Here is a 19,757-nt window from a genome sequence, read left to right on the forward strand (position 1 = left end):
AAATGATAAGCAAACGATCATCTGCAATGGCTGAAAGTAGAATGTCTTCTGATGACAATGAGATCCATAATACTGGACATTATTGTCCTGCAGTGGCTGAAGCTACATGTGTAAAGCACGACCGCTGCAATTCATCCAACACTTTGCTCAAGCCCACTCTTGAATTCCACTCTTAGGCTTCTTTCACAAGTCCTTGTTTAAACACGTGTGAAAAAAATGGTACCGGTGTCATCAGTGATTTGCATCGGTGTATAATTCACGTGCCCATTTTTACCGTCAGTGTGTCCGATGGATAAAGAAATAAATAAATTACAAAGCTTGTCCTATATCTTACAATGTTATAGATTATAATAGATACATGTTGTATCCTCTAAAAAACCCCCAGATACAACATGTGCATGCAACATGGGTGTCTGAATGAGGCCTTAGAAAAAATATGACTAGTTTAGCCTGGCAACTGATCAATTCACTGCCTTTGTATGCTTTTTACAAGAAGGCTAGGCATCAGTAAATCAGCCAAACGTGACAACTTTTAGGTCTTGTTATTAAGGATGAGCCACAAATCTTCTCCAGACTTTTACGTGCCATGCACCTCGGCACTCAATCACTACAAGATCTGTAACTGTACAAGATCTGTAACTTCGGAATTGAGTAACCTGTAGACAGTAAAAACCTTTCCACTGTTTCAATAACACAACTCATAGTTGATCGTGGAGCATTTTTGATGGAAGAACTTTCAAGAACTGACTTGCTGCAACGGTGGCACCATGTTACAGAACCACCCTCAAGTTCAATGACATCCACAGTCTCACAGGGATTAGTAAAGGCAGACTGCTTGACGAGGGGCTGGATTTTATTCACCTTTGGCAGTGGGATTAAATAAAACTCTCAATTCAATGCTCAAAAGATGTGTCCCAATATTTTTGTCCGTACAGTGAATTTTCCTAGAGGCTCATTTGGCCAATATATTGCACTGTTAGCTGGGCACAATACTGAGTGACACTTATTTAAGCCCTGTCAGACATGGTCATCGGTCAGTATGACAGCACAACATATAGGCTCGACAGCGCCAAGCTGAGGTACTGCAAAGTACACTATCCGGCAATCGACTGCCAAAATAATGGTATCTCCATCTATTAGCTAATGTCTCATTTTGGGGGCAAATGTCTAGATAGATTTAAAGTAGCCAAAGTCTGCAAATTACATGTTGGGTGTCTTTGGGGTCAGTAATACAAAGTCAGTGGGATTTCTCTTTAATATTTAATCTTAGTCGTCCTGTACAATTACATGTCGTTATTCAATAATGTTTGACTGTCCTTTACAGTTCAGGAAAGACTAATCTACTTAAGAACTGCTGGCCTGAAATCATGTGAATACATAAGACTTTCTTGTGATTGATGAGCAGAAAATAAGATTAAAGCAAATAACATTTTCAGCGTTTAACAAATGATTTCCTGTCCGAATGTATTGCTATATTGTATGGTGAAGGGAGGTCACCTTCAATGATATCACACGCTGCAATCGTTTAATCTCAATTATATCCATCATCTATGCAAAAAGCTACAAATATCATCTATCATCGAATTAATTATTGTTATACTCAATAAGTCAGCTATCTACATGCCAAAATGTATAGGGCCCTGTCTTCAAACAAAATGATATAAACTCGCTGACTATGATATTGTATACTCCAAAATAAGAAATGAAAACCATCATCTTATAAGATCAGAGAACAAACTGTCAGCAGAAAGTTACTTTTTATATACAGTCTCCAGTATCTTCTTATATAATACAACTGATTCCACTTGTCTGATAATATATGAAAATTAAAGAGTAATTGTTGTTTCAGGTAACTTTTCTGAATAGACTATCATATATTATTATTATTTATTATTATTATTTATTGTTATAGCGCCATTTATTCCATGACGCTTTACATGTAAGGAGGGGTATACATAAAAACAAGTACAATAATGTTAAACAATACAAGTCATAACTGGTACAGGATGAGAGGACCCTGCCCACGAGGGCTCACAATCTACAAGGGATGAATGAGAATACAGTAGGCGAGGGTAGAGCTGGTCATGCATCGGTTTGGTCGATCGGTGGTTACTGCAAGTTATAGGCTTGTCGGAAGAGGTGGGTCTTCAGGCTCTTTTTGAAGGTTTCGATGGTAGGTGAGAGTCTGATATGTTGTGGTAGAGAGTTCCAGAGTAGGGGTGATGCACGAGAGAAATCTTGTATGCGAATGTGGGAAGAGGAGATAAGAGGGGAGTAGATAAGGAGATCTTGTGAGGATCGGAGGTTGCGTAAAGGGAAAGTACCGGGAGACGAGGTCACAGATGTGTGGAGGAGACAGGTTGTGGATGGCTTTGTATGTCATGGTTAGGGTTTTGTACTGGAGTCTCTGGGCAATGGTAGCCAGTGAAGGGATTGACAGAGGGGAGAAGCTGGGGAATAGCGGGGGGACAGGTGGATTAGTCGGGCAGCAGAGTTTAGAATAGATTGGGGGGTGCGAGAGTGTTCGAGGGGAGGCCACAGAGCAAGAGGTTGCAGTAGTCAAGGCGAGAGATTATGAGGGCATGGACTAGGGTTTCTGCAGATTTTTGGTTGAGGAATGAACGGATTCGTGAAATATTTTTGAGTTGAAGTCGGCAGGAAGTGGAAAGGGCTTGGATATGTGGTTTGAAGGAGAGATCAGCGTCAAGGATTACCCCGAGGCAGCGAGCTTGTGGGACTGGGGAGAGTGGGCAGCCATTTACTGTAATGGATAGGTTTGTTGGGGGGTCACGTGAGATGGGGGAAAGATGATGAATTCTGTTTTGTCCATGTTAAGTTGTAGAATGAAAACATTTCTGGCCATTGTATGACATGTATTCTGCATTTTTCATTATCTTCCTCCTCAGCAGGCTCAATCTGTAATTTTTAGTTCCCCCTAAATTGGTGGGTGGAGACTAGGTGCTATGATGTTTTCTATACTCAAGACATAAAGATCAATTCATTTTCTTCTATTTCTGTAGCACACAAGAAAGAAGTAGCTGAAGCAGCACAGACTACATTGTGCAGCAGTACTGAGCTCTGTGGCTGTGAATCCAGCTATGGAATTAGGTAACACAATTGCTTAAAGTTCCACATGCATGTGTTTCGCTGTGACGAGCGCTCCTCTTTCCTCCACTTCCCCCCACTCCTCTGGATAGAGTATAATAGGAAGTGTACCTGATCACTCACTATGCTGGCAATCCTTGCTTTAATCAAAATGGATTTTACCTGCTTTTGAAAAGTGGATGGCAAGCTCAGGAAGCAGTGGAAAGGAATAAGTGGCTTATTAGTGGAAAAAGAAGCAGATTTCTCTGATTAAATAAATTACAAGGTTTATTATATTCCTCTGTGCTACTGATTTATGCAAAGTTAGTTAAAATGACAGTGACCATTTCAGCTTTGAAATATACCGGTAATAAAAAAAAACAACATTTATATAATGTAGCAAAGAATGCTGTTCAGCAGACCTAATAATGAACCACTAGACTAAGATCAAAGTTATAACGCAAAATATGCACATACAGAGTTATGCAAAGTACAGTGTAGAACAGACCACATCCGTCCCTTTGGCTATTCCTATCCGCCACGAGGACCAGGACAGCCAAACGGCTGTAATTTGGGGGCCATCAAACTTTGTGACATCATATTTGTATAGGGGGGGCAATAATACTGTGTGAGGGGCTATGGGGACATTTTATTTGTGTGGGAGTTATAATACCTTGTGAGGGCATCATACTTGTGTGGTAGCCATAATACTGTGGGTTGTGTGGACATCATTCTTGCGTGGGGGGCCAGAATATGGCTGCGGGGTCTGTCCAACATACTGCGTGTGGGGACTGTGGAGCCATCATACTGTGTGAAGTTCTGGGGGATCATCATACTGTGTGGGGGTGTGGCATTATATTGTCTGGGAAGCTTTGGGGGTATCAAACTGAGTGTATGAAGCTGAGAAGAGCTATAGGGACATCATACTGTGCACAAGGACGGCTGTGGGGACATCATCTTGTGAGTATGGGGAAGCTGTCAGGGTACATCTATACTTATTTATATACTTAACGAGGTATTCCCATCTGCAAGATCCTATCCCAATATGTAGTAGGTGTAATAATAATAATATTAGCAAATACCTCCAACTAGAAATGTAGCACAGTTGTTTTTTTTTCAATATATCTCTTTTCTCATGTGCAGGCATTGCAGGACCTTAGGTATCCATGGTTATGACCACTGATATAGTGACAGATAGCTAGTTGTTAGTCATCTGAATCAGGTGTATTCATGGTAATCAAAATAACAAAAGAAGTTATTTTATTTACTAGTTCTGTGGCTAAAATATCTAAATTAAATACAATAGAAGGTGTTCCTTGTCCAGAGAGAAGACTACATTCCATAAATTCCAACCGCATAGTACATACAGTTGTGGCCAAAAGTATTGACACCCCTGCAATTCTGTCAGATAATACTCAGCTTCTTCCTGAAAATGATTGCAAACACAAATTCTTTGGTATTATTATCTTCATTTAATTTGTCTTAAATGAAAAAACACAAAAGAGAATGAAGCAAAACATTGATCATTTCACACAAAACTCCAAAAATGGGCCAGACAAAAGTATTGGCACCCTCAGCCTAATACATGGTTGCACAACCTTTAGCCAAAATAACTGCGACCAACCGCTTCCGGTAACCATCAATGAGTTTCTTACAATGCTCTGCTGGAATTTTAGACCATTCTTCTTTGGCAAACTGCTCCACATCCCTGATATTAGAAGGGTGCCTTCTCCAAACTGCCATTTTTAGATCTCTCCACAGGTGTTCTATGGGATTCAGGTCTGGACTCATTGCTGGCCACCTTAGAAGTCTCCAGTGCTTTCTCTCAAACCATTTTCTAGTGCTTTTTGAAGTGTGTTTTGGGTCATTGTCCTGCTGGAAGACCCATGACCTCTGAGGAAGACCCAGCTTTCTCTCACTGGGCCCTACATTATGCTGCAAAATTTGTTGGTAGTCTTCAGACTTCATAATGCCAAGCACACGGTCAAGCAGCCCAGTGCCAGAGGCAGCAAAGCAACCCCAAAACATCAGGGAACCTCCGCCATGTTTGACTGTAGGGACCGTGTTCTTTTCTTTGAATGCCTCTTTTTTTCCCCTGTAAACTCTATGTTTATGCCTTTGCCCAAAAAGCTCTACTTTTGTCTCATCTGACCAGAGAACATTCTTCCAAAACGTTTTAGGCTTTTTCAGGTAAGTTTTGGCATACTCCAGCTTGGCTTTTTTATGTCTCGGGGTAAGAAGTGGGGTCTTCCTGGGTCTCCTACCATACAGTCCTTTTTCATTCAGATGCCGACGGATAGTACGGGTTGACACTGCTGTACCCTCGGACTGCAGGGCAGCTTGAACTTGTTTGGATGTTAGTCGAGGTTCTTTATCCAACATCTGCACAATCTTGCGTTGAAATCTCTTCTTTTCCGTTCACACCTAGGGAGGTTAGACACAGTGCCATGGGCTTTAAACTTCTTGATGACACTGCGCACGGTAGACACAGGAACATTCAGGTCTTTGGAGATGGACTTGTAGCCTTGAGATTGCTCATGCTTCCTCACAATTTGGTTTTTCAAGTCTTCAGACAGTTCTTTGGTCTTCTTTCTTTTCTCCATGCTCAATGTGGTACACACAAGGACACAGGACAGAGGTTGAGTCAACTTTAATCCATGTCAACTGGCTGCAAATGTGATTTAGTTATTGCCAACACCTGTTAGGTGCCACAGGTAAGTTACAGGTGCTGTTACTTACATAAATTAGAGAAGCATCACATGATTTTTCGAACAGTGCTAATACTTTTGTCCACCCTCTTTTTTATGTTTGGTGTGGAATTATATCCAATTTGGCTTTAGGACAATTCTTTTTGTGTTTTTTCATTTAAGACAAATTAAATGAAGATAATAACACCAAAGAATTTGTGTTTGCAATCATTTTCAGGAAGAAACTGAGTATTATCTGACAGAATTGCAGGGGTGTCAATACTTTTGGCCACAACTGTATGAAGAGAATTATTCCTCAAAGCGAAGGTAAATTGAAAGATATTATGGGATGTCATTTTTTTCAATAATATTTTCAATGGTTGGGATAACAGGCAATTTTATGCCCACTGTTTGGGCAGCATGTATCGGCTGGTATGTTCCCTTTGAGTATTTAATGGTACGTTTATAGAAATCATATTTATGCTACTAATTTAGCAACAATAAGTTTAACTTAATTTAACACCAGTTTCTTCCTGCAATCCAGTCTATAATAACAGCATTTTGCTTGAGCAACCCACGTCAGTAAGACGACGCAAGAAAATATTTGTGACAGTTACGTTAGTAAGACAACCATGTTCACAATGAATGACCTTCTGCAGTCAGGCTGGAAATAGAATTACACAAATAAACTTTATGTTTCAAGAAACTAAAATCTCTCTTCTGGTTAGAAATCGCGAGTTATCAGGGAGATGAGGAATCTTCGCCTTTCTACGCTCATTACAGGAAAGGATAAGCATCACGTTTGCGAGTTTCAGCTAAGCAGCTATAATTGAAATCTCTCAGGTCATGTTACCTTGGATGACTGGGAGCCATAAACCTTGTACTGAATTCACCATGAAGCAGAATTGCTTCTGATGTAATAAAAGACAGTGGAGATTACATTTTTTTAAGATCAAGGGGCAGATACCAAGTCTCTTGCTTCAGGAAACAGGCATATATTTAAAAAAAAAACAATTTCAGAATTTAATATTAGACTTGATGTGAAGCCATCCTAAAAAAAACAACTTTTCTTTAAATCAATTTTCTGTTATATGTATTTTTTAACCTGGAAATGTTTGAAAAAAAAACCTTGATCTTTATCTAATAACAAAAGTAGTAATTGTTCAATTTTCACAGTCGTTACTGGGGCTTTTTTGGTGAAAATGCACACAATGTCTTCTACACACCAGCATACCCTTCCAGTTTTCGAAGGCAAAAATGCTTCAGGAAACCATCGGCAATATTTTTACTAATGTATCTTCATTGGCGTTACCGCCCCTGTTTTTGTGGTGTTCCCGCTATCGTCTTTTTTTGTACTTTAAGCTTTGAATAGTGAGCACCCCAAAGAATGAACCTGCTTCTATTGTAATCGCTTTACAGCTTTCATAGTCTGCAGCGGTTAAAAGAAGTAACAAACGTAGAAAGTCGTATTTACTGTGGATTGCTGTGCATACGCTCATTCTTTGTACAGTTTTTTTGCGCAAAGGCAAAATTACAATGGCAGGTAATATCTCTAAACACTGCTGATAACACACGACTCAGCAATTATAATACTTAAAGTCACACCTGTCAAATACTAAAAAAAATAGTTCAATACATTTAAAACAAACACCTGATTTAAACAGTAAGTAACTTCTGATGACAGCTTCCCTTTAAAGAGAACCTTTCACCAATTTGAACATGTTAACTGGCCACATCATGTAATAGTGGCTGCAAAAATTTTGTAAAACATATTTTTTAATTTCTCCCCTTCATTGCAAAGATATTAGTTTGCGAAGTTTATGTCAGGAACACCGCACTGCACTTGCTCACTGAGCCAGTGTGCATGTCCTGAGTACAAACCTGTGCCCAAAGATACCTGTGGAGCGGGGCAGCAGTGGTGACGATGCGTGCTCCAGGACCTGTGTCACTGAAGGTAGAAAGCAGTGAAGGACCTATGATCATGTGACTGCAGGGGGCGGGGCTTAGCGTCCTGCTGCTGGAGATAAATGCAGGATTCTACTACAGGGATCCTCAAATCAGACAAACGGGGGTCATACACAGAGAGGGCAGCGCGGTACCAGAGGGACAAGCAGAGAGTAGTCAGAACGTAAGCAATGAATCATACATGGAGATAGCAGTACAGTACAAGAGGGCAATCAGAGACTAGTCAGGACATAGGCAATGAGTCAGAAACCAGAGAAGCAGATAAACAGTACAGAATCAAGAGACAAACTCACAACAGGGGACCGAAGCGGGTCAGAACTATATAAGCAAGCTAGAAGACAATCAGAAGGCACAGGCACACAGGGGTCACCACACTCGGCCAAAGGCAAAAGTATAACTGACAAGGATAGGAGTATAGGAGTCTCCCAGGGCTATAAGAAGCTCTCCTTGAGCCAAAGAGAGGCTACAATAATTAACCCCAGGCGTGTAGGTCAAGCCTGCACTGAGCTCAAGACATTAACCCCTGACGTGCAGGTCAAAACCTGCACTGGGATCATGACAGCTTAGCTTGTAAAAGATATAATAAATAATACATTTTTTATTGGAATTTAAGAAAAGTCCAACAGGACATTACCAAAGATTTTTCTATGGGGGCGTGTACTTCTTCCCCTGTGTGAGGCTGATCAATAAGCAGGCACTAACATGCAAGGTAAACAAGAACACACCTCCACAATAGCTTAGAGGAGGTTTTCAGTGTGTGATGGGAACAAAGCATATATAATACTACTTTCCTTTTCTTCTTATAGCAGCAAGTGTGAGGGGAGGGGACGACAGCAGAGGGAGAGCAGATTGTCATTATATCTCTCACATAGAGGAGTCTGCTCTGCTGATCTCACTGCAGAGATGTGTGCAATTAGAGTAGAGCAGAGATGAGTATGAAGCTGACACCATTCAGTTTTTATCTCACTGTAAGCAGTGTTGAGGGACGGGAATACAGCAGAGCTGAGCTTTGTATCGTTACAAACACTTCTATAAGCTCTTGACTGTGCTGTCAGTTTTACTGTACTCACCTCTTCCTACACTGGCTGCCATGAGTTAAAAACTAATTGGTAGCAATCACATTCATCTCTGCAGTGAGATCAGTAAGAGAAGACCATCTATTACTGCATGTTTTATACTGATAAAGCCTATTCTAACATATTATGGAGAGGTTCTTTTCCACTTTATGTTGTTTCCTACTTATGATTGGTTAACCTCATGCTGGGGAAGAAGCACACCCCAGAGTTAAATCTCTGGTAACATCCAGTTGAACTACAACATAAATTATAACCTTAACACGACAATCTAATATCTTCGCAATGGAGAGAAGGTAAAAAATAAAAACTACATTTTACTCAGCTTTGCAGCCACTATTGCATGATATGGCCATTTTAACATGTTGAAACTGGTGAAGGAGCTAATTTTGACTTTAATCACCAGGCTAAATTTTTTAAATCTGACCTGTATCACCTTATGTGATAATAACTCTGGAATGTTTCAACAGATTCCATTGATTTTGAGATTATTTTTTTGTGACATTTTGTACTTCATGATAGTGGTAAATTTTGGTAGATATTATTTGCGTATATTTAAGAAAATATGGAAAATGTGGCAAAAAAAATAAAAAATTTTGCAATTTTCAAACTTTAAATATTTATGCCTTTAAATCAGATAGCTAATACCACACAACATAGTTAATAAATAATATTTCCCACATGTCTACTTTACACCTGCATCATTTTTTAAACATTTTTTTCTGTTAGGAAGTTAGAAGAAAAGAATAAAATAAAGGAAAAGCTGATGAAACTTTCCCAGACTTGCTTTATTTGGACATGGTTTTCTCTTCTACGGGAGAGCGTGAGAACTTCATACTCAACAGGACTCGATGGACAGCACACCAAGCAAAGCCATCAGTTTATTAAGTGGTTATCAAACAAATCAACATCACAGATTTGATTTGTAATGGTAATAGGAAAGAAATGGAATAAACTCAAGGGTTAAAAATCTACAATTTCTCATTTTTGCAACAAAATCTTTTTTTTCAGGACCGCATCACATTTAAAGTGATTTTGGAGGGCCTATGTGGCAGAAAATAACCAAAAGTGACACCATTCTAAAAAATGGCATCCTCAAACTCCTTAAAACCATGAAGTGAAGTGGCGCATGTGTAGACTGAGATCTCGGGAGACAAGATCTCAGCACCGAGATCTCATCTCCTGATATCTCATTCTGCACATGCGCCACCTCCGGCGGCCATTTTCCTGGAGACCTACTTATTACAGCAATGGAAGTGCGGGGGCTCCAGCCTTTCACAAAATGTCAGCGGAGCCCCCGCACTTCCGAGCATCCCCAAAACTGCAGCGCACCAGCCTGGGATGGATGTGTGGGGGTTTTCACAAACTGGCTGAGCCCTCGTACCACCAAACCTTCTGCACCAACCTGGGATGAGTCAGATCATCACCAGATCACCGAACACCTAATGTGACCCTGTTCCACTAGCTCTCACGATCACACTCTACCCCCCAGGTAAGCTGAATAATTCAGACTGTAATACGAACCCTCATTTGATGTATTATTTTTTTTCCCTATTTTTCTTCTGAAAATTTGGGGTGTGTCTTATGGTCCGATGCAGTCCGAAAAAAATTTTGAATTACCTGAAAAGTGATATTTTAAAAACTGCACCTCTCAAATACTTTAAAACTGTTGCAAGAATTGTTTTACCCCTTCAGTTGCTACACAGGAATTAATGCAAAATGGAATGATTTTTTTTTTAAATTTTTACCTCCAAAATCTTGCTTTATTGCCAAATTTTTCACTTTTACACAAAAAAGTGTATCCAACAATTTGTTAACCACTTTCTTACGAGTGCGAAGATACCCAACATATAGTCAAATAGTCCTGTTTGGACAAAAGGCGGGACTTGGAGCAGACAAATGGCGGGACTTGGAGCAGAAGGAGCAACATTTGAATTTTGGAACACAAATTTGGCTGAAAGATGGCGGGCACCATGTCGTATTTGCAGGGTCCCTATGATGCCTAAAGAGCAGAAACTCACCACAATTGACCCCATTTTGGAAACTGCACCACTCAAGGATTTTATCCTGGGGTATAGTGTGCATTTTTAACCACAGGAACATCACAGAATTTGATAACATTAGGTCGTCATATTGATGCTGATGTTCAAGTACCTGTCCTGCATGTTTTGTGGCTGTTGGACACCGAAAAAAAAACATATCGGAATTGCGCAAGCATGTCATTCGATACACAGTGCATACTGGAGCTCCCCGATGCAAACACAAGTAGCGAGTGCAGTGCCAGAGCGGGAGAACCCAGGGCATGGCGGCGGTATGACATCCGTTCTCTCTCCTTTGATATGTATATCATGTCAGAAGAGAGAAAATTATTTTGATAGCTAGCACACTTTCTTTTTTACGTGATCGGGGACCGGAAAATCCGGCCCTGATTGTGTTCTCCAGGGTATCAGGTTGCCCCAGAGATTTTCGGACTATCAGGGGCGCTCTTTACCCTTATTCCCAATCGTCATTTTAAAATGGCAGTGAGGGAATTAGGCCCCTTAGCAGCCACTGTTTTTATGTTTATCAGTCATTAAGGGATTACTGTGTCTTCAGGTTTCTTTTTTCTCTTATTTGAAAGTCTATTTCTGTGCTTCATAAAATGAGCAAATGCGTATAAAAAATGATAATCTATTAACTCCCAGTTTGGCCAATTCCATGGGAGAGATATTAAGATACTGCTATTGTGCTGCTGTGATACAAATAATTAAAGGGGTTTTCCAGCCTCAGGATACAAGTCTTCAGTCACTCTATGAGAAATCAAATCACAACACAGTAATTTCTTCTACATCACATCGTAAAACAAAATGTGCAAACTAAGATGCAGCAATCTGGGTCAGGCAGTGGCTGATGCGTGCACTTCTTTACCCCCACCTAAACTTTTAATAGAGAAATATAGTGGTAAAGTACAGTATGCCTCTGGGGTATGCATCCTTTTAAAGCCAATCCAATGGTTCCTTTGATTTTACTCTAAGGGAAATATATGAAGGTTCCATGGTCACATCAAAGGAATTTATTTCAAGAAATATAGACAGTATGCTTATCTCTTGAAAAAAAAGTCTTGGAGGTGAACAGTAATAACCTAGTTTACAGCAGTAGCAAAATTACATATTAAATATAGTGAGAATATAAGAAAGACCACAGAAAATATAATAAATATTTTTTAAATGTTAATATGTACATGGCTGAATATATATCCATGAAACAGTCTGGTGATTTCTTCATATTTACGGTAATATAAGGAAGGCATACAAATAGGATCTATTATTGATTTTTTTCTAAACTAGATATAAAGCCTAAACGTAGTGTATTGCCTTTATTGGTTTAATAGTTAAATAACTTTAACTTCTTTTTTTGTGGCGTTTTATCATATAATGTACTAAATAATGGGGGATGAATTCAAATGCGGTAAAAAGGAAAAGAAAACATAAAATTCAGCTATTTGGAGGGTTTTGATAGCCATTTTGTGGTACCCATTATTTTTTATTATTTCATTCATTTACATCTATGAGGGCTTGTCTTCGAGTGGCAAGTTGTTGATTTTATGAATTCATTATATGGTATATATGATGTTTTGATCACTTTTCATACTTTTTTTTGAGACAATTGGTGACTAGTGTTGAGCGATACCGTCCGATACTTAAAAGTATCGTATCGGATGGTATCGGCCGATCTAAAAAAAATATCGGGTATCGCCGATTCCGATACCGGAAGTCCCATTCAAGTCTGTGGGACTTCCGGTATCGGAATAAGAAAAACCCTATTTTTGCCTTGTACAGCCTCTCTGGGGTCTGTACGGGCCTTTTGGGGGGCTGTGCCGGCCTGCCGGGGGGTCTGTGCAGGCTCCGGTGGTCTGTGCCGGCCTGCCGGGGGGCTGTGCCGGCCTGCCGGTGGTCTGTGCAGGCTCCGGTGGTCTGTGCCGGCCTGCCGGGGGGCTGTGCCGGCCTGCCGGTGGTCTGTGCAGGCTCCGGTGGTCTGTGCCGGCCTGCCGGGGGGCTGTGCCGGCCTGCCGGTGGTCTGTGCAGGCTCCGGGGGTCTGTGCAGGCATCGTCCGATGGGACTACAAGTCCCATCGGGCGATGCCTGCTACCATGACAGTGATTGACACATTAGCCAATGATGGGACAGTAGTAGTCCCATCATCCGGCTACTGTGTTGAATGTAAAAAAAAAATAAAAAAATTACATGCTACATACATACAACATGCATACTACATATATACTACATGTAACATACATACTACATACATGCTACATACTACATGCATGCTACATACATGCTACATACATACTACATATATACTACATATATACTACATGCATGCAACATACATACTACATATATACTACATGTAACATACATACTACATATATACTACATGTAACATACATACTACATACATGCTACATACTACATGCATGCTACATACTACCTACATGCTACATACATACTACATACATAATACATATATACTACATGCATGCAACATGCATACTGCATATATACTATATATACTACATGTGACATACATACTACATGCTACATACATGCACCATACACACTACATGCTACATACATGCAACATACATGCAACATACTACATACACGCTACATACATGCTACATGCTACATGCAACATACATACTACATACATGCTACATACATACTACATACATACCACATGCATGCAACATGCATACTACATATATACTGCATATATACTACATGCATGCAACATACATATATACTACATACAATACATACATATAGACATACAGTACATATAACATAGAGTACATACTTACCGTCACTTGTCACTTTGATCCCCGAAGCCATTGTCACCTGAGGGATAAATATCAAAATAAAAAAACACCAATATACTTACCCCGATCCGCAGAAGTCCACGAGGGTCCCACGTCCATCTTGCGTGGAGAACAGCAGCATCAGCTGATGCTACCGTTCTCTACCTGCTCCAGGAATACAATGACGGAAGGTAGGTATCCTTCCGCACTGTATTCCTCCACAACTTTAAAAAAAAAAAAAGTCCCTAGTCTCACTTTATGCCATTGCTGCGTGGGAAATTCCCACGCAGCAATGGCATAAAGTGAGACTAGGGACTTTTTTTTTTTTTACAGTGGTGGAGGAATACAATGCGGAAGGATACCTACCTTCCGTCATTGTATTCCTGGAGCTGGTAGAGAATGGTAGCATCAGCTGATGCTGCTGTTCTCCACGCAAGATGGACGTGGGACCCTCGTGGACTTCTGCGGATCGGGGTAAGTATATTGGTGTTTTTTTATTTTGATATTTATCCCTCAGGTGACAATGGCTTCGGGGATCAAAGTGACAAGTGACGGTGAGTATGTACTCTATGTTATATGTACTGTATGTCTATATGTATGTATTGTATGTAGTATATATGTATGTTGCATGCATGTAGTATATATGCAGTATATATGTAGTATGCATGTTGCATGCATGTGGTATGTATGTAGTATGTATGTAGTATGTATTAGCATGTATGTAGCATGTATGTTGCATGTATGTAGCATGTATGTAGCATGTATGTAGCATGTATGTAGCATGTATGTAGCATGCATGTAGTATGTATGTAGCATGTATGTTGCATGTATGTAGCATGTATGTAGTATGTATGTTGCATGTATGTAGCATGTAGTGTGTATGTATGTAGCATGTATGTAGTATGTATGTTGCATGTATGTAGCATGTAGTGTGTATGTTGCATGTATGTAGCATGTATGTAGTATGTATGTTGCATGTAGTGTGTATGTATATAGCATGTATGTAGTATGTATGTTGCATGTATGTAGCATGTAGTGTGTATGTATGTAGCATGTATGTAGTATGTATGTTGCATGTATGCAGCATGTAGTGTGTATGTTGCATGTATGTAGCATGTAGTATATATGTAGTATGTATGTTACATGTAGTATATATAGTATATATGTAGTATGCATGTTGCATGCATGTAGTATATATGTTGTATGTATGTTGCATGCATGTAGTATATATGTATTATGTATGTAGTATGTATGTAGCATGTATGTAGTATGTAGCATGCATGTAGTATGCAGCATGTATGTAGTATGTATGTTACATGTAGTATATATAGTATATATGTAGTATGCATGTTGCATGCATGTAGTATATATGTTGTATGTATGTTGCATGCATGTAGTATATATGTATTATGTATGTAGTATGTATGTAGCATGTATGTAGTATGTAGCATGTATGTAGTATGTATGTTACATGTAGTATGTATGTAGCATGCATGTAGTATGTAGCATGTATGTAGTATGCATGTTGCATGTAGTATATATGTAGTATGCATGTTGTATGTATGTAGCATGTAATTTTTTTTTTTTTTTTTTTTACATTCAACACATTAGCCGGATGATGGGACTACTACTGTCCCATCATTGGCTAATGTGTCAATCACTGTCATGGTAGCAGGCATCGCCCGATGGGACTTGTAGTCCCATCGGACGATGCCTGCACAGACCACCGGAGCCTGCACAGACCACCGGCAGGCCGGCACAGACCACCGGAGCCTGCACAGACCACCGGCAGGCCGGCACAGCCCCCCGGCAGGCCGGCACAGACCACCGGAGCCTGCACAGACCACCGGCAGGCCGGCACAGACCCCCGGAGCCTGCACAGACCACCGGCAGGCCAGTACAGACCCCCAGACAGTCGGCACAGCCCCCCGAAGGCCCGAACTGACGGCGCATCATGATGCGCACAGACAGCGCATCATGATGACGTCATTTCGGCAGCCAATCAGAGCCACAAAAGTGGCTCATTGCATTTTGGACTTCCGATTCCGGTATCCGATACGAAAAAAGTATCGGTACTCGGTATCGGAATTCCGATACGGCAAATATCGGCCGATACCCGATACTTGCGGTATCGGAAAGCTCAACACTAATGGTGACCAAAAAAATGAATATACTGGCATTTCAAATTTATGCTTTCCAGACAAAAAAGGGACCAAAGTTCATAAAAACTGGCTAGCGTTCATTATACTTACCTTCACCTAGACGTTTTTTATGAATAGTTGCCTTTTTTAATACTTAAACCTTTATATGTGTTCATAGCTGTTATGTCCTGATGAGGAAATTGGAGCAATCTAGAAATGCGTTGACACGCAAATAAAGCCTATTCTTCGTAAGAATTGCAGCCATCTTAAGAGAATCATCACTGCAGACTGTCACATTCATTTCTAGACATCATATCATGATTACTTCACTAAGATGAGAATATTCTTTTAATTACAGACACATCGATATTCTTGCTTGAAAGAGAAGCTATTATAATACAAGGCAAAGGATACTTGTGATCAAAACCATACCATATTCTGAACAGCAGGGCACTCTCTTCCTTTGTAGAACCTTGATCTGGGTTTTCTGTCCTCTGTTGAACAAAACAAATGCAATAAGTCATTGATTACAGTATTGAACCACATTTTCTCACTGTAATGTATACTGTGAAGCTGTATGCAGATTGTCCTCATTCTTATCAGTCTCAGTTTTTAGTTGGGCTAATACTTCAACCCATCAGTTCACATACACAATCCTAGGCTAATCGCATATTAGTCAGTTAGTCAAAATGTTTGGGAGAAAACTGCAAGGTTACGTTGGAATCCTGAACTCTTTGCTGTCTCTGAGTTTGGATGCCTCACTCAATGAGTATCCAAATGTGCTCTCAGCAGAAGTGCCGAGAGATCCAAATAGTGCAGTCACGTGATATGAGGCCAAAATCCACAAACAGGACACTGGGAGTAATTAAAGTATATAGGTAAAATAAGCATGCTGGTTATATTGAAGTTTAGAAAGGTTCTTCATAGTCATACACTGTAATACATATCTATCACATCCTCTTGAAAAAGCAACAAGCGAAACATGTTGATTTTGGTATGATCCCTTGACATTTGAACTGTTGAATTAAACCTTTGCACTTCCACCTTAGACATCCGCTTTTATACTATGTCTTGTAGCTCCCTGATTTGAATAATATTTTTACTACATATTTATAAAAATAATTAATAAAGATATTTAATGTTATTACTTTAAAGTGTTTCATATTATTTTTGTAGGGACATAAAGTTCTTCATAGTGCAGGACAACCCCTTTAATATTCAATAGGGCTTTGTACTCATACCTACTCCTAGGAGACATTAACACTAGTTATTCTTAGCTACAGATAGTAGTACTGTATCAGATGTGAATGTAGGCTTAACGTTTAAAAACATTTTAGAATTTGTCAGAGGTATGGAATTTATAACAGGCAGTGGCTATATACGGTAGATCTGACCAAGCAGAGATCCATCACAGTTTAGACACAGATAAATATTAATATGGAGAACTGTTATGAATGAGTCACCGTAGGAGGCAAAAGCAGAAATACAAGCTAAGTCCAGAAAACCAGAGAAGTTGGCAACTATCAGATTGCAGACCCCTCAACCTATCAACACAACTAGCAGTAGCCGTGGGGGGTTCCTACGATGCCCTAGACCCCTCGATCACAGCCGGAGAAATACATAGGCCTAAAGAAAGAAAGGGGAAATCTAAACTGCCCCAGAGCAGACCCCAAAGCAATAGGCAGCCCCCAACATATAATGACGGTGAAGCAAGATGAAAATACTAACACAGACAGAAAGATAGACTGAGCAAAGACGGGGCTCCAAAACTACCTAGATAGGAAGGGACAGGAAGGCTGCTGTCTGCAATCTGCCAAAACCCTATCAAAGACATAAGCCAACCAGCTGATATGAAAAAGGCCCTGAAGCAGCTAGGCTTCAAAAACTGAATCAGCACTCAGGTATTTTCAGAAGACAGAGCTAAATGAATTCAGCACACCCCAGCAGGGAATGGCAGAAATCCAGAAAAACAAAGCAAAAACAAAGTCAAAGAACAAAAGCAAAAGGCCGAGCAGCAAACTTAGCTTTGGAGGAGCAGGAATTCAGACTGGTCTCCAAGGATCCCACAGAGAAATCACCCGCAGGGCAGAAGGGCGTCAGCAGCATTATATCCAGTCCGTAACTCCACTCAGCCAGTCACAATCATCAGCATCAGGTGTTTGACAATCAGGCTCACTACCTTCTTTTTCCAGAAGAGGGAGTTCCTCGGGCCTCAGTAATGAAAGGGAAAATGAACTCACAACAGTACCTCCCCCTTGAGGAGGGGTCACCGAACCCTCAACTATGCCACCAGGGCGATCAGGGTGAGCCCGATGAAAGGCACGCACCAATCGTTTGGCATGAATATCAGAGGCGGAGACCCAGGAATTATCCTCCTGACCATAACCCTTCCACTTAACCAAATACTGGAGTCTCCGTCTAGCCAGACGGGAATCCAGTACTTTTTCTACCTCATATTCCATGTTACCTTCAACTAATACAGGGTCTGGAGGTGCCACCCCCGGAACAACAGGTTCAACAAACCTCTTCAACAAAGATTTATGGAACACATTATGGATTTTAAATGTGACAGGAAGAGCCAAACGAAAAGAGACCGGATTTATAATCTCCACAATCTTGTAAGGTCCAATAAATCTAGGCTTAAACTTAGGAGAAGCCACCTTCATAGCAATATTTTTTGATGATAACCACACCATATCACCAACCTTAAACTGGGGACCAATGGTCCTATGTCGGTTGGAAAACCGCTGGGCCTTCTCCTGGGAGAGAGATAACTTATCCACCACTTGGTCCCAGATCTGGTGCATTCTCTCCACCACAGTGTCAACACCTGGGCAGGCAGAGGGCTCCACCTGCCCTGAAGAAAATCGAGGATGAAACCCAAAGTTACAAAAAAAAGGTGACATCAAAGTGGCAGAACTAGCTCTATTATTTAAAGCAAATTCGGCCAAGGGCAAAAATGAAACCCAATCATCCTGATCAGCAGAAATAAAACATCTCAAATATGACTCCAAGGTCTGGTTTGTTCTCTCTGTCTGCCCATTGGTCTGAGGGTGAAAAGCAGAGGAGAAGGACAACTGAATTCCCAGCCTGGAACAGAAAGTTCTCCAAAATCTAGACACAAACTGCACTCCTCTGTCAGATACAATGTTCTCAGGAATCCCGTGCAAACGAACCACCTGTTATCAAAACAGGGGCACCAACTCAGAGGAAGACGGCAACTTAGGGAGTGGTACAAGATGAACCATCTTAGAGAACCTATCACAAATCACCCAAATAACAGTCATCCTCTGAGAGACAGGCATATCAGAGATGAAATCCATTGAAATATGGGTCCATGGCCTCTTGGGGACAGGCAAAGGCATCAACAACCCACTAGAGCGAGAACACGATTTAGACCGGGAGCACGTCCCACAGGACTGCACAAAATTCCTGACATCACGAGACAAGGAGGGCAACCAAAAAGACCGACTCACCAGATCTCTAGTACCAAAAATACCTGGATGACCAGCCAAAGCAGAGCAATGAACTTCAGACATCACTCTATTCTTCCACTGGTCAGGAACATACAACTTTCCACTGGGACAACGCTCAGGTTTGTCCTCCTGGAACTCTTCCAGAGCACGTCTCAAATCGGGCGAGATGGCAGAAAGAACTACCCCTTTGCCTAAGATGGTAGCAGGCTTGGTCACCACAGGAGAATCAGCAAGGAAGCTCCTAGAGTGGGCGTCTGCCTTGACATTCTTTGTTCCAGGAAGAAAAGAAACCACAAAATCAAAACGTGTAAAAAACAAGGCCCACCTAGCCTGTCTAGGGTTCAAGCGCTTAGCCGACTCTAGGTAAATCAAATTCTTGTGGTCAGTGAGGACCACGACTTGAGGCTTAGCTCCCTCCAACCAATGTCTCCACTCCTCAAATGCCCATTTCATGGCCAACAGTTCCCTATTCCCCACATCATAGTTACGT

General features: G+C 40.8%; 1 protein-coding gene across 1 annotated transcript in view; it reads right to left on the reverse strand.

The window, feature by feature from the left end:
* Window positions 1-19,757, reverse strand: part of SLC9A9 (solute carrier family 9 member A9) — a 1,175,932-nt gene that overhangs the window by 234,107 nt on the left and 922,068 nt on the right. The window contains exon 14 of the mRNA XM_073579113.1: window positions 16,206-16,285. Within this exon, the coding sequence (XP_073435214.1) occupies window positions 16,206-16,285 (80 nt within the window). The remainder of the gene's footprint in view (window positions 1-16,205; window positions 16,286-19,757) is intronic.

The sequence above is a fragment of the Dendrobates tinctorius genome, unplaced genomic scaffold (assembly GCF_039654945.1).
Source record: "Dendrobates tinctorius isolate UK_male_01 unplaced genomic scaffold, ASM3965494v1 ptg000060l, whole genome shotgun sequence".
Taxonomy (NCBI): domain Eukaryota; kingdom Metazoa; phylum Chordata; class Amphibia; order Anura; family Dendrobatidae; genus Dendrobates; species Dendrobates tinctorius.